Source organism: Lygodium microphyllum, chromosome 3 (assembly GCF_053477565.2).
Source record: "Lygodium microphyllum isolate KBCC chromosome 3, Lygodium_microphyllum_v1.1.10, whole genome shotgun sequence".
Classification (NCBI taxonomy): Eukaryota; Viridiplantae; Streptophyta; class Polypodiopsida; order Schizaeales; family Lygodiaceae; genus Lygodium; species Lygodium microphyllum.
In genome coordinates, this window is record NC_141137.1 from 47864876 (window position 1) to 47884828 (window position 19953).

A 19953-nucleotide genomic window follows, 5' to 3' on the forward strand; every position below is an offset into this window, starting at 1 on the left:
CTTCCATTTATTAGCTTGTCAATGGAGAGCAGCGCTCAGAGAAAACATTTTCGAAAGCAAAGGCAAAAACCTTTAACTTTCACATATTTACCATATGTATAAGTACTAAAGTGCTGTTGGAAGGGTTTGTCTAATATATTTACCTTTTTTTTTTTGGGGGGGAGGGGGGGATGGGCGTTTTGGAGTTCAGTGGCTTTTCACCAAAAGCCTCAAAAGCGTGTCAAACAAGGAGAACGGATTTCCAGTACGTAAGATGAAAAGCGGTGCAGAACTGCGTCTCCATATAAGGCAGTCGGCAGCGTCAACCTGCTCCGAGTCGCGAAGAAGAAGAAGAAGAAGAAGAAGAAGAGGCTAACTAGAAGCAGGCGGAGTGTTTGGTCTTCGAGAGGTGGTGAGACCAGAGACTCGAGAATCGAGTATCCATCCTCATGACTCCTCCCAGTGATCAGCCCACCATGATGTCGTCCAAGCAGCAGCAGTCTGAGGCGCAGCCGTCGCCTCCCTCGACGCCGCTGGTGTACGTGGTGTCGGAGTCGACGATCCTGGAGTTCTTGGAGGACGAGCGGGGGTTCGAGGCGGCCATGGAGGCGCAGTTCCGGCGCATGGATGCGGACGGAGACCAGGCGCTGTCGCGGGAGGAGCTGCGGCAAGCGCTGCTGGAGCGCCTGCGCCTCTTCGAGTCCCCGCTGGGCATGCCAGACAGCTGGTCGCGCACCCCCCAGGAGCTCGACCGCACCTACGACGCCCTCTTCCGCCTCTTCGACTCCGACGGCGCCGGCCGCGTCGACCTCCCCAAGTTCCTCTCCCAGATGCGCGAGATGAGCCTCGCCATCGCCCGCGGCCTCCGAGGCTGCCCCTTACAGATGCTCCTCGACCCCGGCAGCTTCCTGCACGACGCTGTCCAACACGAGCAACGTCGTCTGCAGTCCACTCGTCCTGCTGCCACCTAAAGCCTCTCTCTCTCTGTCTACCACCCCCGCAACGTCCACAGAAATTTGAACGTGATATGCACTATATCTTATATCCGCTTGGCGTAAAGGGGGGGTCGATAAGGTGATGCCCAATTTTGTGGTCTCAATCCCCTAAAGCAAAACTAATTGATTAGTTATGTGATTGATGGCCCTTTTCATCAATGAACTTATCATCACTACTATTGTGTCCACCTCATTTATGAGGCCGCTAACATCTTGTGTAATATTTATGGTTGCTTATGATCATATCTTTTCAGAAAGAGGCAATTGCTTGAGCCTTCTATAATCAACAAAGCATTGAGGAAACTCAAAGTGCCTTTTACAAGTTGCCAGGTAGTGCAACATTGGGAGCTTGTTCAAATGTAGACTAGATGAGATGATCACTTGGTTAATGCTATCCTAAACACTCCATGCCTAGGCCATTAGCGCGCTCTCTCCCTCCCCCCCCCCCCCCCCTCTCTCTCTCTCTCTCTCTCTCACCACCATGCATACCAATTGTAACCAACTACTTTGCTCAATTCATAATAGGTGGATGGAAACCTAAAGTTTGGGAAGCATCTAGATAACCTATATGAATATTAAAGGAAATAATTCCATAGATATGAAATTGCATATCATTTCTTGGCTAATATGGCATGCCAAGAAACTCTTTCAAATGGAGGAGTTTCAATCCCATGTATCACATTATATGCCTCTGCCCCAAGATCATCCGTCGGTTTACTCCATTGAATGACTGAAAGCAAGCGTTGTTGGCAGACCCTATCGCACTGTTAAAACTTTCATCACTAATCACTAATCGTCCTTATCTGAAGAGCTGGAGAAGAAAAAGTGTAGTCGTATTCCTTCCCCTCCCGGTAATCATCCGCTGCACCGCAGGCACACACTGGCCTTCCCCCTTCGACCACCTCTCCATAGGTGCAAGGAGATCGATACATTCGAGGTATCCAGACACCCACCTCGGATCATCTTCTACCATTTATATTGCCCTTGTGCAGATTAATTCCTCCGAGATATACATCATGTGTGTGCGTATGTATAAATGTGTTAAAAAGGGGTGCACGTTGCACCATCACCCAACCACCTCCATCGTCTACTGAGCATTCACCTTTTCTTCATTACCATACATACATAGAGTAGTCATTAACATTGTGACTGTTTGACATTAGAACTCAAAAGGTTTATCATTACGTGAATAATGCTCTTTCAAAATGTAAATTAGTGCAGGTGATTGTCTCCTAGAACTGCAGTTTTATTTTGGTGTATGCCACTGGACAATGAGAACGGGTATCTTTCCACTTGCATAGACAGGTTGGATGCATCATTAGTGAACCCACATGGCTTAGCACCTTAAGACCCTTTTATTTCTTTAACAAATCGTTTTATGGAATGATTTACAATTCTCAAACATATTCGGTCTGAAAAACAAGAAATCTACATTTGGGGACTGAAATAGCAATTAAGGCTCCATGATCATTGGCCACAAATGCATAACAAAATACAGAAACTCCTGCTTTTAGTAGCAGTTTTTAAATTATACAAGAGCGTGTCACAACACTTTTTTACTGCTCCACCTAGAACACTGCACAATGCACACATCTACTTCTCCCTCCCTCCCTCCTTCCAGAGAGGAACTCTTGCCTAGAGATTACAAAATTTGCAATTTTTGTAGAACTATAACACTCTTGACACTCTGCATAGTATGACTCTCCAGCTATGAATCACATCAGTTATGTATGGGCCCGAAAATTTTGAAATCCGTAAGTTTAGAAAGAATTACACCTAGGATGGAATAACAGGATCATAGAAATTTACAAAATTTTTCGCCCGTTCAAGTCTCACAGCTACTGCCTCCCAATTGATTAACTCATTTACAAAGGTGGTTATGTAATCAGGGCGGCGATTCTGCCAAGGACCATACGCAAGATAAGGAGAATGAAAACAATAATAGATAATGAAATTATGTAGCTCAATCCATCTACCAACCTGGAAATCAAGGTAATAAGCATGCTGCACGTAATGGAAAATTTCTAGTTAGTTTGCATAGAGAAAAAAAGAATTGGCTGAAGTATAGCAGAAGACACCCAATCACATTACCTCCCAGACATCGATTGTCAACAGCGGCTGCACAGACAGTTGCACACAAGATGTCAAAGACCAGAAAACTTGGAATAGATGTTGACACATAATCAGTGCATCCATTTTCCATTAAATTAGTTGTTTATTTCCTTCACAGCTATTAATTCTAGGGCTCAATGTATATGTTGCTGAAAGCCCAGGCAACAGCTCATTAGACTGATTCAAGCATTCTTTCATCGCTTTCTCATGCTTTTTCTCAAGACTTCCTCATGTCATCATTCTCCTTAGACTGATTTTGGGCTTCAATCACAAAAGCTGCAATTGAATTACCTACAATAATGTTCAGTAGAAAATCATCTACACTAGTGCTTATGTATATAAAAAGAAAAGTTGTCCTGGGACGTTTTATTGTGTATTAGCATTGCCCATTAGGGCATATGCTTTTAAAATGTTAAAGTACTAGGGTGGCATGGTGAAGCTTTATTGAAAAATTACTCCTAAGACGGAAAAAAGTAAACCTTGCTTTTGGAAATAGATAGAGAAAGAGTAGCCCTTACTTTTGGAAATAAAAAGTGCTGTTCTTATTTGCTTGCCAGAATAGTAATTAAGGAGGAAACAAAAAAACAATGCTCCACCACAGACCCCTACACACTTGTTGAGCACATATTCATTTTGACCACCTTGAGAGGAAAGTTGGAATGTGACACTCATTTCACTGATTGCATACAATCGCACTGATTTGCACATAAAAAAGGAGAACGTCAGGACAGTAGAGATAAAGGAACATAGCACTAAGGTTGGAGTGGCCCACCATCCTCGGAAAGAAACATCTCCGTTCAGATCTCTCAATTAAGATGATGGACAGCTCCCTCCATAATGTTCTGTTGGGTTTGGGATGGGATGCTTCCAATCTGCTAATGCCTTGAATTAGTTATTTGAGACCCATGCTCTGTTTTCCAGCTTTTGAGTTCAAACTTTCAGCTTTTCAGGCCTTTTTCAGCTCTCATGAAATTTCCAACTTTTCTCATCACTCTGTATGCACATCTTTTTCTTTAAATGTAGGGCATACAAGTGTCGCCATATTGGATCCTGGGACTGGTTCTTTTATCAAGACCAGAAACTTCACATGTCAAAATGGACTTTCTGGGCCTAGATTTGCAGACATGAAAACTTCAAGCAATGTCCAGATCTCAAAGGACAGCACAACAAAGATTGGATAAACTGTAGTAGTAACTGCCTCAATCGAAAAGTATTGTCATAAGCCTACCTAACTAAGCATACTGCAAACTTTCTTAAATAGTCCTATTCATGTGCTCTACAACACTATTCTAGGGTGGGGTGTAAAGGACACTCAACTCATGCTTAATAACCCTCTCATTACAAAACTGCTTGAATGCCGTAGTAGAGACATATTCACTCCCATTGTCAGATTTTTAGGTATTTCAACCTATATTGATACTTATTCTCAATCATAGTAAGAAAGCATTGAAAAGTGGGTAACACCTCTAATTTCTACTTCATGGGTAGGCCCAAACCTTATGTGAATAATCATCAATACATGTGATAAAATACATAGCACCATCTAATAACTAACAAGGCATATTAATAATCATCAATACATGTGATAAAATACATAGCGCCACCTAATGACTAACAAGGCATGGGATCACAAATATCTAAATGCATAAGAGCCAATGGCTGACCTACGTGCATAGAATCAAACTTTTTATGCGAGTTACGAATCTGCCTGCCATATAAGCAATGATCACATGAGTTAAAACATGAGTACTCAAGAGGCAGTAAATACTACAAATGAGTGAGTAGTTTTATTCGTTTAAGGGACATATGCCCAAGAGGGCAATGCCAAAGAGATACATGTGGAAGATTGGTCATGGCCAAAACATGATCAATAGATCAAGGTATCCCAAACAATGAGCAAGGTAAAACGAGCAAGGAAAAGAATGCGTGACACCACAATAGCACAAAAAAACATTTCATAGGACAGAGTCCTATCACACCTTTCGAAGGATTGATCTTTCCATAAATAGTCCAATCACTATTGGAGAGTCTTAGTTCCCTAAAACAAAATCATCCTCATCATTTGGGATATTTCCCCTATCATTTGGATCCTCTCTCATGGTCATGATTCCTATGTCTTAATATTCCTTGAAATACATTGTATCATAACCAAAGAAACATCATAAGGAACACCAACATGTCTTTCCAAATGCAAGTGATACTCAAAAGGAATACCAAAAGAGTCAGATACATTGCAAAAGCTATTATCTTCACTCTTCAATGCGAGGTTCAATTTCACTTCCTATCACATACTCTAGTATCATCTTGTCACAAACCGATCTGCATTTCTCTCTCCAAAAACTCACATTGTCTCATATTGATCCATCGAGGAAAATTCTCAATCTCCCACTTTGAGAGAGTGCATATTAGGGGTACACATAGTCATGGCCACATTGGTAAGTGACACCTAGGCCTTACATGCCACTATGCCAATCATCCCTCAAAAACATAAACAATCTACCACACAAAATGGAATCTCAAAAATTATTTGCCAAGAAACCAAAATCAAGAAGCTATATTTCAATACCATACTTGTCAAATACAACAAAAAATCTCACTTCTACACTAATCTCTAAGCATCTATTTAAATCATGTCAAACTTTCTTAAGTTTGTAAGCTCAATACTCCTCTCACTTGCCTCAAGTCACACAATGGTTGGAGAAAGACATTTTCCCTTGTCAATGCAAATCTCACAAAATACATCTGCAAAGAATATTCTACAAGCATGACAACACCATACGATTGCTCAACAAACTCTTGAAGGATCTCAATACATACCCTTGAGAATCATCTCCATCAAAGTCTCCCTTGAATAATTACACAAGGTGGTTAAGAATTTTTCCTTCATCATGTGCAATAACTGAGTCATGTTAAGAAATGACAAATGATGTATGCTCCAGGAAGAGATGTCTTAAATCCCATATGCACAGTGAGAAGAGTGGAACAACCCAAGTTCTATAAAGTATTGTACTTGACTATCACTATGGAATGAATACAATATCATGATGCTTTGTACTTTCACTTAGTGTCTTTGTCATTGTCAGTCCATTACACAAGATTGTCTTTATGAGTCCAAGCTTCCATCTTGGAACCTAATTCACTTGTGTAACAGTTAGTCTCTCTTTGTCTATGTCAACATGAGTTTTGTCTTCATCCTGCATCCTCCATAGCTTCTGCCATGCTCTAGATCTGCATTTTAACATGGTATTAGAGCCCAGTCAGACATGGTACTACTCCTCCAACTCCATTTCACTCTCATCTGGCTCAGTTTGAGCTCAGTTCAGCTCAGGACAAGTCTAGAACCCCATCTCCTACTCCTCCTCACTGTCCTGCTTGGCAACCATATCCAGAACAGGACCTATATCCAGAATAGGACCTATAGTAGGACCTATAGTACTTTGAGCACTTGTATCTCTCTCTACAGGCATCATCTCATCACGCTTTCTTCTGGAGTTCTCTCCCTCAACTCCTTGCGCCCCTTCCTGACACATCACAGTAAGACATTGCATGCCCCAGCACCCGGCATTGCAGAAATTACAGGTCGCTGCTGCCTAAATCATGGCTGCATACTGTCGTACAATCTAATCTCCCCGTGCGCGTTGTTGGATTTCCTACAACCATAGGGCTTTGGAAGCTTGGTTCATAAGCTTATTCCTCATCAAACGATTCATCATATGAGTGCGCCTGCAAGCTGCCCCAAGTGAAAAACCAGTCGTTTGCTTGTTTAACCCTAATTTCACCATAGCCACTTCAACTACAAGCTCATTTCGCATCTCACTCTCTCACTGTTTGCAGTACACTGAGGCCACTATCACTCAGATTTACTCAACTTCCAACAAGGAACAACTCCAAGAAGAAGATTTGGAAGTTCGAGCATCAACTATCAAAGTTCAACATCAAACTTCCACTATATAGTATCTCTTGATACTAGCTAGTATTGCTTAACACTACTATTACTTGTGTCTCTTGACACATTAAGGAACAACTCCTTTGCTAGTTGATTTGCTACTGATCAAAAATGGTAGAGCTCGAATAAATAGCTAAGTTCAATGGAGAAAGCTTTCATGCCTGAACGAAAAGACCATGTACCACCTCATGAGGAAAGACCTCTGGGATCTCTTTGAAGATGATAAATGTGATGCAGATGACGGGAAAGAAGATTCAAAAAGCGGGATCCTTGCAGTAGCTCCACCAAAAACCAAAGAATGGAAGAAGATGAATAACAAGGCACTATGCATCATTGCCTGGGGACTAAGTGATGATATGCTACATCGTATCTCTGGCATTAGAGATGCTAGAACTACTTGGGAGGAACTTGACAGGATGTTTTATACCCAAGCAAAGAATTCAAGGTAAAATTACTCATACAATTTTATAAACTAGATATAAAAGACAGTGCTTCCATGACCATACACATTAACAAGTTCAAGAGCCTAAAAACCCAGCTTGCAACTCTTAAGAAGAATATTGATAAAGATGAAGCAATGGTCGTATTGCTTGCAAGTGTAAATAAAGATCCATATGAGAATCTTGTGTCCACACTAAGTAATGTTCCAAGTCTCTCACTTAAAGATATTGAGCACTCTCTTCTTAATGAAGAGAACAAACAGAAGAACAAGAATGCAAAAGATGGCATCCCATCATCTAGGGAAAATCTCTTATACACCAAAGGAGTTGTTGGACCCAAAGGAAGAGGTCAACGATTCAACACCGACAACAAAAATCAGATGACATGTCATTATTGTGGTAAGACTGGTCATATAGCCAGTGAATGTTTCCACAAGAAAAGAACACAACAAATGCAAAATGATCACTACCAGAACCAATTCATGAATGAAGAAGAAGAAAAAGATCTTTCCACTACCATCAACAACTCTGACACACTGTTCTAAAAACATTTTCATTGTATCTTTTATATGTTTTTTCCTTAGTGGATTTGCTTTGTAAAAACTCCTGTCAAAAATGTAAAGTTTCAAGTTTTAACTTGACTAGGTTGCATACGAGCTAGTCTCCCGGGCCATGTCATCATGAAGGGGGAGCAAAAGCCAGCAAGTGTAGGAACTCCATCATTTGAGGGGGGTGTTAAGAAATGGCAAATGATGTATGCTCAAAGAAGAGATGTCTTGAATCCCATATGCACAATGAGGAGAGTGTAACAACCCAAGTTCTATAAAGTATTGTACTTGACTATCACTACGGAATGAATACAATATCATGATACTTTGTACTTTCACTTAGTGTCTTTGTCATTGTCAGTCCATTACACAAGATTGTCTTTATGAGTCCAAGTGTAACAGTTAGTCTCTCTTTGCCTATGTCAACATGAGTATTGTCCTCATCTTCCATCCTCCATAGCTCCTGCCATGCTCTAGATCCACAATTTAACAAGTCATGCATTCAGGACCAATCGTTGAATACCAAGGGTCCAATGACTTGAAATCACATGCCCAACTCTAATTACTGAACATAGAGTCCCTAGACTCTTATACCCTATCAAAGGACTATGGTTTTTCTTATGCTAGACCCAATCACTCACTTGTCTCATATCAGGTCCAATCATAATATGGACTTCCTTTTGTCGAGTCCAAAAACTGATGTGGTCTTGTGTTTCAACGCAGAAACATATATCCATAGAACAGTGATAACAAATCACAAATATAAACAACCATAATCCAAGATCAAGTAGCCAAGATATGGACCAACATTTTTGTGTCCGATACCTCAATAGTTACTTCCTTCCGATGTAAGTTGCGGCTGTCCTAAATTACACTGAAGCTACTTTTGAAATCTTGCGACCATGGTTCCATGAATTTGTAATGACTATTTCGTATAAAACATGTGCCACCCAATCAATCTTTGAAGATCCAATCACATTTCCATTTGAAAATGTAAGCTTCAATCATCCAATTATATACTCGCAATGTTGAGGTATATCACATGTGCACCCTAGCTCATCTTCCTATTATAACTTTAATGCATGAGTTGATATCTATAAGTAGAGGGATTCATTCTTTTTCCCAAACATACATGATGCAAAATTTTGACATAATTTTAATTCACAATCTATTGAGTTGCAAGACTACCTCCAACTCATCCATTTAGCATCATACTATCTTCTAATACCTTTTGCAAGTTTCTTTCTTGAATGAAGATACATACTGGATCTTTATTCAAAGTTCTTCCATCTGATCAAGTTCCTACAAAGTTCCAAGAATTAGTCAACCTCATGAATCATCCACATATGTAGCATATATACTCGCATGAAAAGCATTGTGAATCTTCTAATGGTTTAGTAAAACCCACAAAGACAATTGACAAGCTTAGTTTATCAATTGTCATTTCCAATTTCTCTCTATCAGTGGACCTTATCAAACTTGACCAAAAAGCTAAACTCCTTGCTTGACTCAAAGTTATATCCATTTTTCTTTACTGCAACTTTCAATAGTGGTCTTTAGCTACCAAAAGGCAGTGCCCAAACTCCATCTACCTGTTGATAATTCACTTCTAGCAATTTCCAAGAAATTTGAAAAACGGCATAGATTCCAAGAAAACATTAAGCGGGTATTCAATTTTATAAATTTAAATAGCAAATTGCCATTTGACCCTTCACATAAGGAACTTGTGAGATTCAAGCTCATGATTGGTGCACTCTAGTTGTCAGTTACTTGGTGTCACACTAGCAACATGCCAATGTATTTGATAATATTGCCTTTTAACCACTTTTCTTTTAAGTAAAGATTGTCCTTCAAAGAGAACTCATTGTTACAAGCCACGGAAGGCGGGATTTTAAAGCGGTTTCAAAGAGCACTTGCAGATTTTTCATAAATTTTCCATATGCCAAATTGAGCTAAAGCAAGTGATCGGCAATTTGGGACCCTAAGTCGAGCAGGTAGAAATTTTCAGAGGTCAATTCGGAAGTCGAACTTTGACAAAATGACACAATTGAGTTTGAGGACTATACAAGATGTCATCATCCCTCACCAATCCAAGGTTTATTCCCTTCACCCTATTCACCAATATTTTAGCCTATAGGGAGTCATGTCCTATAATGTAGAAGTTGGGAAACGGTTGCAAATGTGAATCGTAGTAGCCACCGCCTCACCCCAAAGGATATAAGAAAGATCCCAATGCTTGGGCCGTCTCTAGCATGGTCCAATTTGCAAGCTCCACCACACCTTTCTCAGAAGGTATATTCGGAAAGATATACTCCACTAGAATGTCATGATCCTTGCAAAACTAAGAAAAGAGGTTAGAAGTAAACTCTCCGCCATGATCGGCTCATAGACTACAAACTTTGAAGGTAGTTTGTGTCTCCACAAACACTTTCCACTCACAGAAACAAGAGTACGCCTCGCTCTTGTACTCCACAAAATAAGGCCACACATAACAACTAAAATCATCTCTATAAGCAGCATCAAATACTTGGCCTTCCCAAGGGAGGCCATGCCCATAGCTACGCAAAGGTCGGTATCAACTAACTCAAGCAGAGTAGAAGCTCTCCAGCTGACAATCTAGGGATGAGGCTACCTATCTTGCTTGCCCTGCAAACACCTAGGGCACAAAGTATGAATAGGAGGAAAATTAGGTAGTCCATTCACCATCTTCTTCCAAGAAGCCCGTCGTATAGCGTCAAAATTTAGATGACCATAACAAGCATACCAAAGCAGCCCAAGCTCGTGGGAAGACTCACGATTAAGATGTGAGCATGTAAAACCCATCTTCTTGGGATCCTGTACAAAGAATTGCACTTGTAGAGGCATCCTCCACTATCACTACATCCTATGTAAATACCATGCGGGTACCAAGCCAAGTAAAACCATGAACAAACAATAGGTTAAAACCTAAATCTGGTACATAGAGAACTTCGGCCAAAGAAGACTACCTATCTAGCAATAAAGGAATAGTTCCCACTCCTTGAACATGAACGGTAGAGTTCTCACTAATGGTGACTGTGCCCTCTCTAACACTTAAATCCTGAAGCCAATCCTGTCAGTAGGTCATGTGGGAAGAGGCCCCACTGTCAACAAGCCAAGGCTTCTCCTGAGCAGAAGAAGCAAGGTTTAAGTCCTCCTCGGCAAATACGTGCACAAAGACAAACTCTATCGTCGTCAAGGCAGCCTTCATATCCTTCGAATCCTTCTCTTTTGGCTTCAAATGGGGATACTTTTGCCAACACTTCTCTTCAAGATGAGCGCCCTTTCCATAGTGTGGGCAATTGTGGACTTTTTCTCATCCTTATATGTGCCTTCTTCTTCTTCCCTCCATCTATACCTCCAATATATGTCTTGGTGGAGCCAAAACCACTAGCCCCAACCTCTCCAAGTCACTTGTCATGCTCTAAGACAAGCGATGAAAGTTCCTCCTATAAGAGTATCTCATAAGCCCTCGATGTGATAAGGCTAGTGTAGAAGATATCAAACCAAGGAGATGACAACTAAGTCAGAAGGATCATATCCATGTCTTCAGAGGATATCATTCGACCAAGAGAGACAAGTTCACCTCTCATGTCCTCCATCTTCCTGATGTGCTCCTTCATGGAGGAGGAATCATCAAGACTAAGCAGCCATAACTTCTTCTCAAGGGAAATCTTATGGGTAAACACCTTGTGTTGTTACAAAGACACAAGCTTCTTCCACACTTCTGCCACGGTCTTCAATTTGCGAACATGCACAAGGACAGAATCATGCAAACTCATAAAGAGAAAGAATCAGGCTCAAGAGTTAAACCGATCCCACAAGGCAGCTCCGTCCATAGAAGTCCCATCTATTGGATCCTCCTTAGGAGGAGGGATGGAATCTAAAACAAGAGCCCAAAGATCAAAGATGTCGAGTATGCACTCCACCTTACATAACCACAACGAATAGCTCGAACCATTGAGTTTGTCTTCTTTGGGTAATGAAGGTTAGACAAGTACCTACACTGAGGGTATCAAGGACGGAGGCATCTTCACTTCAGACGAAGCCTTTTGCGATAGATGAATAAAAGGGGGATGAGTGAAAACAAGGGACTCCTCTCAGCAACTATAATTGCAATAATCGTGCCTCCACTCACAAGTGTGTCTGAAAAGAAGCTCCTCCTCTGAGTCGTCAAAGCTCATGAACTAGTAAGATATATATCTTTGTGCACTTGATTATAACCCACTCGTTTCACATATGCACTTGATTATAGCCCACTCATTTCACATATGCAATGAGATCTCACAAGGTATCAAAGCACAGTGGTCACATTTTCCCTTTCATATCATCATCAGCCTCATTTGTCATTCCAGTTCATAAATTATATGGTATAGGAGCATGATGCTCAGATTTGAGCAATGCTAGCAAACCCACTGCTCTCTCTCTCACCCAACATCATAGTCACAAGTGTCAAAGGACAGGAATGGTGATGGCATGGGTCGTGATGGGGGACAACCAAAAGCAAGGGACAGGGACAGAATACAATGATGACCTTCAAACAAATACAATATTTCGAAGAACATTTCTAAGAAAATCTTAGAAATTCAGAATACAGGTCATCAAAGTTTTTGTGAGAGACGGAGGGGACTGCACTGACAGCAGGTTGTAGATTTTTCATGAGAGAGAGAGAGAGAGAGAGAGAGAGTGTGTGTGTGTGTGTGTGCACATGCATGAGTGAAGCTGAAAACAATGGTGGGCAATGGCAAGACAGAGACAGGCTGCATAAAATAGAGGATGGGAATGGCAGAACGCAGGCTGAGGGATAGGCAAAAGCAGAGGGGCAAAACGGAATTGCTGAAAAGGGAAAAGGGGACATTTAATCCATTCCTGTCCCCATTACAAACAGTACATCATGTTTTGGAATGGGGAAGTGCCTGTCACATTGGTAGTGGCATGGCAGGGGATGTCACCCCAATCTGTATCATGTGTTAGAACACGAAACTCATGGTAACAGCCTTCCTACGTCCCCAGGCCCTGAGCCGCACATTACTAGTGACTGTGCCCAACATGGAGAGGAGTTACAATCATTCCCCAACATTTTTCTCTCAACCATGCCCGGTGGTAGGTCCAAAGATTGCCTTTTGTTGAAATCCAAGTCACTAGACTTCAAAACCTTTGAAGTGCAAAAGACCAAAAAATTGTGAAAAACTTCAACAAGACGATGGTGCACCTAACATCCTAACCTGTGCCATTCTAAAGCACATAGATATTTGGGACAAAACTTCCCAAATTAAAAAGTGAAATTTTTTTATTGAACACAGGCCTGTGACCTACAATGGTGTACACCAAAAGGCCTCAACCCCATGCTATTTCAAAGAACATACACATTTTCAGATGAAACCTCCCAATCAAAAAAGGAAAGAATGTAAATGAGGGACCTAATACACAGCAACCAACTTCCATGCAATCACATTTTCCATCACAATAAACCCAGGTCATTCCAAAGCACATACATATTTGAAATGAAACCTCCCAATTGAAAAAGGACAGAATGTAAATAAGGGACCTAATACATGGTGACCAACTCACCATATACTGCCATAACATTCTCCTTAAAAATTCAATGCAAGTCTCAAAATCGTGCATAATCTAATATGAGCTACAAAGACTACTTGAGAAAATCAGAAAACCACAATCTTGCAACAAAAGTATAAGAGTTATAAGAACTACTTGAGAACATCAGAAAGCCACAAACTTACAATGTTGCCCCAAACAAGGGGGTTCACAGCATTAGGAGACTTCTCAATGACGAGTTTAGCATACTTTTTCTCCTCCATGGGATCCACAGCCTTAGCTGCAAAGGGAATGCACCAATTTTAAACATGCCCAAAGGTATGACACACATTAAGCAAACACAGAACTTGATACTGATCAGATTCAAAGCTACCTGAAAGCCAAGCCCAGCCAGAGCCAAATTGTGTAGCAGCAGCCTGCTTAAACTCCTCCAAAAACGCTGCAAAAGATCCAAAGTCCCTATCTATGAGCTCAAGGAGCTCTCCTTTTGGCCTTTTACCGCCATTGGGTGCAATAGACTGCCAGAAAAAGTCATGATTCCACACCTGCATCATGCATGGCATTATAACAAGGTTGTGCCAGAAGAAAAATGAATAGTTGTTATTAAGAATGACAGGAATGCTCTTTAAAGTCTGTTCTTGAGATGTCTGATTTCATAGACTTTTAATAATTTTAGTAAATTCATGGGGAAAAACAGAGAAACCGTTGCACGAGTAAATTTTTTACCCATGAAGATGTCACTATAGAGCAAAGCAACCCAAAATATTCACCGCATGTTATTAAGAATGGCAGGAATGCTCTTAAAAGTCTGTTCTTGAGATGTTTGATTTCATAGACTTTTAATAATTTTAGTAAATTCGTGGGGAAAAACAGAGAAACCATTGCACGAGTAAACTTTTTACCCATGAAGGTGTCACTATAGAGCAAAGCAACCCAAAATATTCACCGCATGTTACCTGCTGCTAGAAAGTCACCCATTTATTCAGCTTATTTGTCATTTTTTAAATCCATTTTGAATCATTTTGACACCATAGAGTTATCCTCCCTTTTTTTACCTCATACATACTTATGAGAGGAAGGTTGGTCCACTATTAGATGCATTGATTTTACTATCTACAGTCTACTAAAATATCGACTTGAAGAGGATTCATAGCACCTCTGCCTCATTGCTAAAGCACACCACATACTAAATTATGACAGAAAATGACTCGAATTATCAGAGAGCTACAGGCAGATTTAGGACAGTGCACATCTGAAACTGCAACCACAGAAATGTTGGACTTGAGTACATATTATAGGCCGTTATCGTGAGAAGTGAATATGCTTCAGCCTTTTTTGTGGAGTCTAAATAGCTCTCAAATCACAGACAATGGTAATCGTCCTGTGGAAAATCAGAGTGAACCAGCATTGAGATGTGCTCAAGGGGGAGAGAAGAGCTCAAAAATACAAAAACAAGTCTTGCTTATTAAGTTGCTCATGAAAGTACAACTTGGGTCACTCTCACTCATCAATTGATGTAGACCCATGTGCTGTTTATATAGCCCCAGATGGCTAGGGTTAGGGTTTTCCCTTCCCCTCGAGACCATTCACACTCAACTACACTTATCCCCTCCAACATAAGGAGGATTCACATGCTTTACACTCTCAACAACCCCCCTCAATGCCAAGTGGCATTGGATTACAAAGCATGACAGGATGCCCCCCCCTTAATCCATAATGAGATGCCTTTATAAATCAAGCTACAAAGATTGTTATAGATAGAGAGTTTACAAAACTCAAAAGAGTCGATCTTTAGATGATTGGGAGGCAAAGTTAGCCTCCAATTCCTTAGGTGATTCTGGAACACTAGGGCACTTAGTGGTAATATGCCCAATCTTTTTGGATTTATTGCATTTCAATTTTTCTAGGTACCTCTTCTAGCAATTACTTACAATATGCCCTTTTTAATGACAGAAAGAACACTTCGTGGAAACTATATGAACTAACACTTGCTCACGGGAAGTTGTCACAAGGACGTGAAAAATTAATGCTTTGCTTATGTTTAATTGACATTTGATTAAAGGATTAATCAAATATGCAATTAAAAGATGCACATGTGTTGCACATGTGAGGTGAAAACTACTTTTTCACGGTTGAAGGCCGAAGGACCCTGTGAAAAAGATGGGTGTCAAAGACAAAAGTTGTAACAAGTTACACTTGTTAGATTCTAGGTGAATTTTGGTGACAGTTTGCCCCTAGGACCATTAATTGGCCATTAAGTGTCAGTGGTGACACTAGGGACTACGCATTAATTAATGGATTAATTAATGTTTGTCCAAGGTTCAATTAATGGATGGGGCCACTTTGGGTTGCAAATGGCCTAGCCAATTAATTTTTGGATGGGCAAGGTCAATTTTCTGGGCATGGATTAAGGGCTGAATTAATTTTCAGAATTAATTAATTCTAAAAATTATTTAAATGACTGGAAATTGCTGAAAATGGATTAAGAAAGCTACCACTTAGCAAAACTTTCCCATGCAAGTGGGGGAAAGGCTAAATAGGGCTGAAGGGAGAGGGAAATCTCGTTTTTTCATTTGGGAGTTGTTGGGAAGAGGTGTGGGACTGTTGCTGCCAGCTTTTGGGGTCATTTCCCACCCATTGGAGACCATTTTGATTATGGAGATTACATATTCTTCACCTTGGGAAGCTGGCAATTGTCGTTGATGTACTTTCTCCTAAAGATCACAGTCTCTGATGCTCCTATTGTTGTTGGTGCATCAATTTGGGGCTGGTACAGCAGGGCAGCAACTGATTTTGATCAATTCTTTGCGATAAATCTCAAAATTTTCTCTCTTTACAACATTCTCTCATCTCCATCAGCCTATGCTCAGCCATTCTCAGCCATTTGGAGGAGAATTTAGCCATTTTTGGTGGGCTGATCTGTTATTTCTGCAGTAAACCCTAATTTACAGCAGAAATTAGGGTTTAACGGTCACCTTGGGATCCGTGCCAGAGATTGAAGGCTCAAGGGACTGAAATCAACAGCTGATAATTGAAGATTATCAAGGGATTTCAAGAGCCAGCCCATCCTGAATTGATTTGGGGCAGCATTTGGCCGGCCAAGGGTCAAATTGGAGAAGAAGTCCTGGGTGGATCAAGGGGCAAATAACCCAAAAGGCTTGCTGGTCATTTATGACAGCAAGAGCAATTGGTTAGCAGGAGGAGATTGAAGAATCTCAAGTTGTACTCCTTCCAATTGAATGAAACTAAAGAAATACCGCAAGGGGCGCCAGTTTTGGGGCCAACAGGGAGTCTACTGTCCAAGAATGTTATGGTAAAGTGTGTATTTCATTTTAAGTGCATTTATTTATTGCTATAATTAACTCTTAAATCAGGTTATCACCACCCATTCCAAGAAGGAAGGCTGGTTACAAAAGTAGATGCTAAAGTGCCCTCCTTATGGTTCCTCTTCTCTTCATCCATGCATAACTAGATAGTGCCTTCCAAGCTAGGATTTTAAATGTTCGTTAATGTTGTTACAAGAGTAGGAAAAACCATTTTAATGGCCTTCAAAAGGATAGCAATAGCATTAGGTTCTACTACTGGTACTTGTATGGAAGCCAATTGGACCATAAGCCCCTTCATATGGGAGATAAATTTCCCAAGATCCTCCCCTTCCTTATATTCTAGGCTGAAATTTTCAATTTTAAGAAAAGTTTGTGAATTTTTCCCACGGGCACCATAGAGTTTTTCCAACTCATCCCATTTGGCCTTGGCAGTAGAGTGCTGATCTACATGGTGTATTAAAGATTCATTAAGGTGGAGCGTGATGATAGCTTGAGCTCCTTGATGGTCTTCCACATCATTTAGGTTGGAAGGATTAACAGGCCTAGTCCCCATGATGAGAGGCCAATAACCCCTTTCCATCATCTTGTATTTGATAAGCACTTGCCATGAATGAAAGTCATTTCCGTTAAATTTCCGGATTTGTGGACAAATGTCAACATAGGCTAAGGCCATAGAAAGGTCTTACTCCTTGCTAAGTGCAAGTAGCAATGTCTAATCCTTTACAATAGGCCAGGAATAGCTCAATGCAAGCAAATTTAATACAAGATGTTTAAGACAAAGTGGGCAAGTATTTGTGTGCTTATAAGTGGACACACAAATATTACAAAAAATGGAAGAAGATTTAAGCTTGCTGATTTAGAGAATCACACCAGAGAATATCAGCAATTAAAAATATAACAAAATACTTCAGTGTCAATGTTAACAAACACCAGTTGCAAGCTTAGTGTAATGCTTGACCATAACCGGAATAGTCAACCTCGATGCGCTCGACCCCATCAATGAAGCTTAGCTGAGGATCTCCACACATGGAATGGGCTCTCTAGATGAAGTGTATTAGTGGTTAAAATCACTATTAATGATGACAATACAAGAAAGTCAAGCTTCAAGCTTGTGGCTATGGCTGCCACAAGGTACACAATTAGGGTTTTGCTCTACATGAGCAACAAGGAAAGAATTTTGCCAAACCATCCTAGGTGGAGATAGCCCTCTTGGGGAACCCCTGGTGGCTCAAAGGATTATGCCTTCTGATGCCTGTGGTTCAACTTGAAGCAGGTCACTGCCTAAAACTGTGCCAAATCTATGTCTACAGCAATGCCATGCTCTTGCGACCACAATATCAGGATTTTATGTGTCAAGCTGCTGCGCATTGAGCTGGGAAGAGATCTCCAACAGAGGTCTTGAGCTGAAAAGCTCTCTTTTGCTCTCCCCAGGTCCTCCAATAGAGGTGGGTATGGCAAGCAGCTATGGAAGTGAAGAGTATGATGAAGAAGATAAAGGGTCATGTGCACTTAGTGATAGATGATGGTAAAGGAAGCAGCCAAGGATCTCCACACATGGAATGGGCTCTAGATGAAGTGTATTAGTGATTAAAATCACTGTTAATTATGACTATACAAGAAAGTCAAGCTTTCAAGCTTGTGGCTATGGCTGCCACAAGGTACACAGTTAGGATTTTGCTCTGTGTGAGCAGCAAGGAAAGAATTTTGCCAAACCCTCCTAGGTGGAGATAGCCCCCTTGGGGGACAACAAAGCCCATGGTGGCTCAAAGGATTATGCCTTCTACTGCCCGTGGTTCAGCTCAAAGCAAGTCACTGCCTAAAACTACGCCAAATCTACGTTTGCAGCAATGTCGTGCTCTTGCAACCACAATATCAAGATTTTATGTGCCAAGCTACTCCACCTTGAGCTAGGGAAGAGATGTTGAGCTGAAAGGCTCTCTTTTGCTCTCCCCAAGTCCTCCAATAGAGGTGGGTATGGCAGGCAGCTATGGAAGTGAAGAGTATGATGAAGAAGATGAAGGCTCATGTGCACTTAGTGATAGATGATGCTAAAGGAAGCTGAGGAGATCAGAGATGGCTCTGATACCATGTGGAAAATCAAAGTGAAGCAGCATTGAGATATGCACAAGAGGGAGAGAAGAGCTCAAAAATACAAGAACAAGTCTTGCTTATTAAGTTGCTCATGAAAGTAAAACTTGGGTCACTCTCACTCATCAGTCGATGTAGACCATGGGCTGTTTATATAACCCCAAATAGCTAGGGTTAGGGTTTCCCCTTCCCCTCAGGACCGTTCACACTCAGCTACCCTTTACAATCCTCCAAGGCAGACTATCTAAGATCATTGCAACAAAATTTTATGATTTTATTATCCCCCTCCTTAGATAGCAAACACGCAAAACATAACATGTTGTTTGTTAAAATCATCAGGACAATGAAAGAAAAGTCTCAACCAAATCTGTGCTTTCTAAGACATGCTCAAGCAGCCTACCAAGATATGCTTAACATTCTCCCAGTAGGGAACCATGGTTTTCCTTGCATGAAGACCCAAAGACCATTTCAGCCAACAATCTCACTTGTACATTTACTTGAAAGAGAGGTGATTATCTTCTATGAACCTGCCTACGTATTAACCATTTCATCCTAGTTGTCAGAGCAGCTGGCCACTCGCTTCTCAATATTCTCTTACACCAGTTTTTCTTGGTCTTGGAAAAAATCACCTTATACTATATCAGTGTGCAAAACTTTGTTTTCTTGGACATGCTTTTTGGATCTCTAGCCAAGAAATTAGCTTGTTTTTCGCACGGCATGCATTGAGAGTATCAATGCTCTTGTTGTTCAAGGCCGGGATCAAAGATTTCCATCTAGATTTTAATTTTTTTCCATTGTGTTTCTCTATTGATAACTTGAGAGTCCCCTCACATTGAAGGTTTCCTTGAAGCGTTCGCTTTTTAAATCAAAGTAACGCACATGAAAGTATTGATTAAAACATCAATAGATGAATTTGCAAAACAACTGCACCTCAGCACCCTGCCC

The 19953-nt window shown here is 40.9% G+C and overlaps 2 protein-coding genes across 4 annotated transcripts in view; one reads left to right on the plus strand and one right to left on the minus strand.

The window, feature by feature from the left end:
- Positions 1-264: 264 nt before the first annotated feature.
- Positions 265-1156, plus strand: LOC148038298 (uncharacterized). The gene has a single exon (XM_087675402.1). It carries the CDS (start codon positions 429-431, stop codon positions 948-950), a length of 522 nt encoding a protein of 173 aa, XP_087531528.1. The 5' UTR covers positions 265-428; the 3' UTR covers positions 951-1156.
- Positions 1157-2421: 1265 nt separating this feature from the next.
- Positions 2422-19953, minus strand: part of LOC148038299 (superoxide dismutase [Fe], chloroplastic-like) — a 33541-nt gene continuing 16009 nt past the window's right edge. For 2 of the 3 annotated variants that reach the window (XM_087670390.1, XM_087670385.1), the window contains exons 4-8: positions 13968-14139; positions 13780-13874; positions 3066-3092; positions 2955-2978; positions 2422-2873 (exon numbers count right to left, since the gene is read on the minus strand). In XM_087670390.1, the coding sequence (XP_087526516.1) occupies positions 2751-2873; positions 2955-2978; positions 3066-3092; positions 13780-13874; positions 13968-14139 (441 nt within the window). In that variant the 3' untranslated portion in view covers positions 2422-2750. Of the gene's footprint in view, positions 2874-2954; positions 2979-3065; positions 3093-9248; positions 9323-13779; positions 13875-13967; positions 14140-19953 lie in introns of all 3 variants that reach the window. The other variant, XR_015689333.1, reaches the window with a different exon arrangement.

Bases quoted from the DNA above. Each gene is read 5' to 3' on its own strand.
- LOC148038298 (XM_087675402.1), top strand. From the start codon at position 429: ATGACTCCTCCCAGTGATCAGCCCACCATGATGTCGTCCAAGCAGCAG.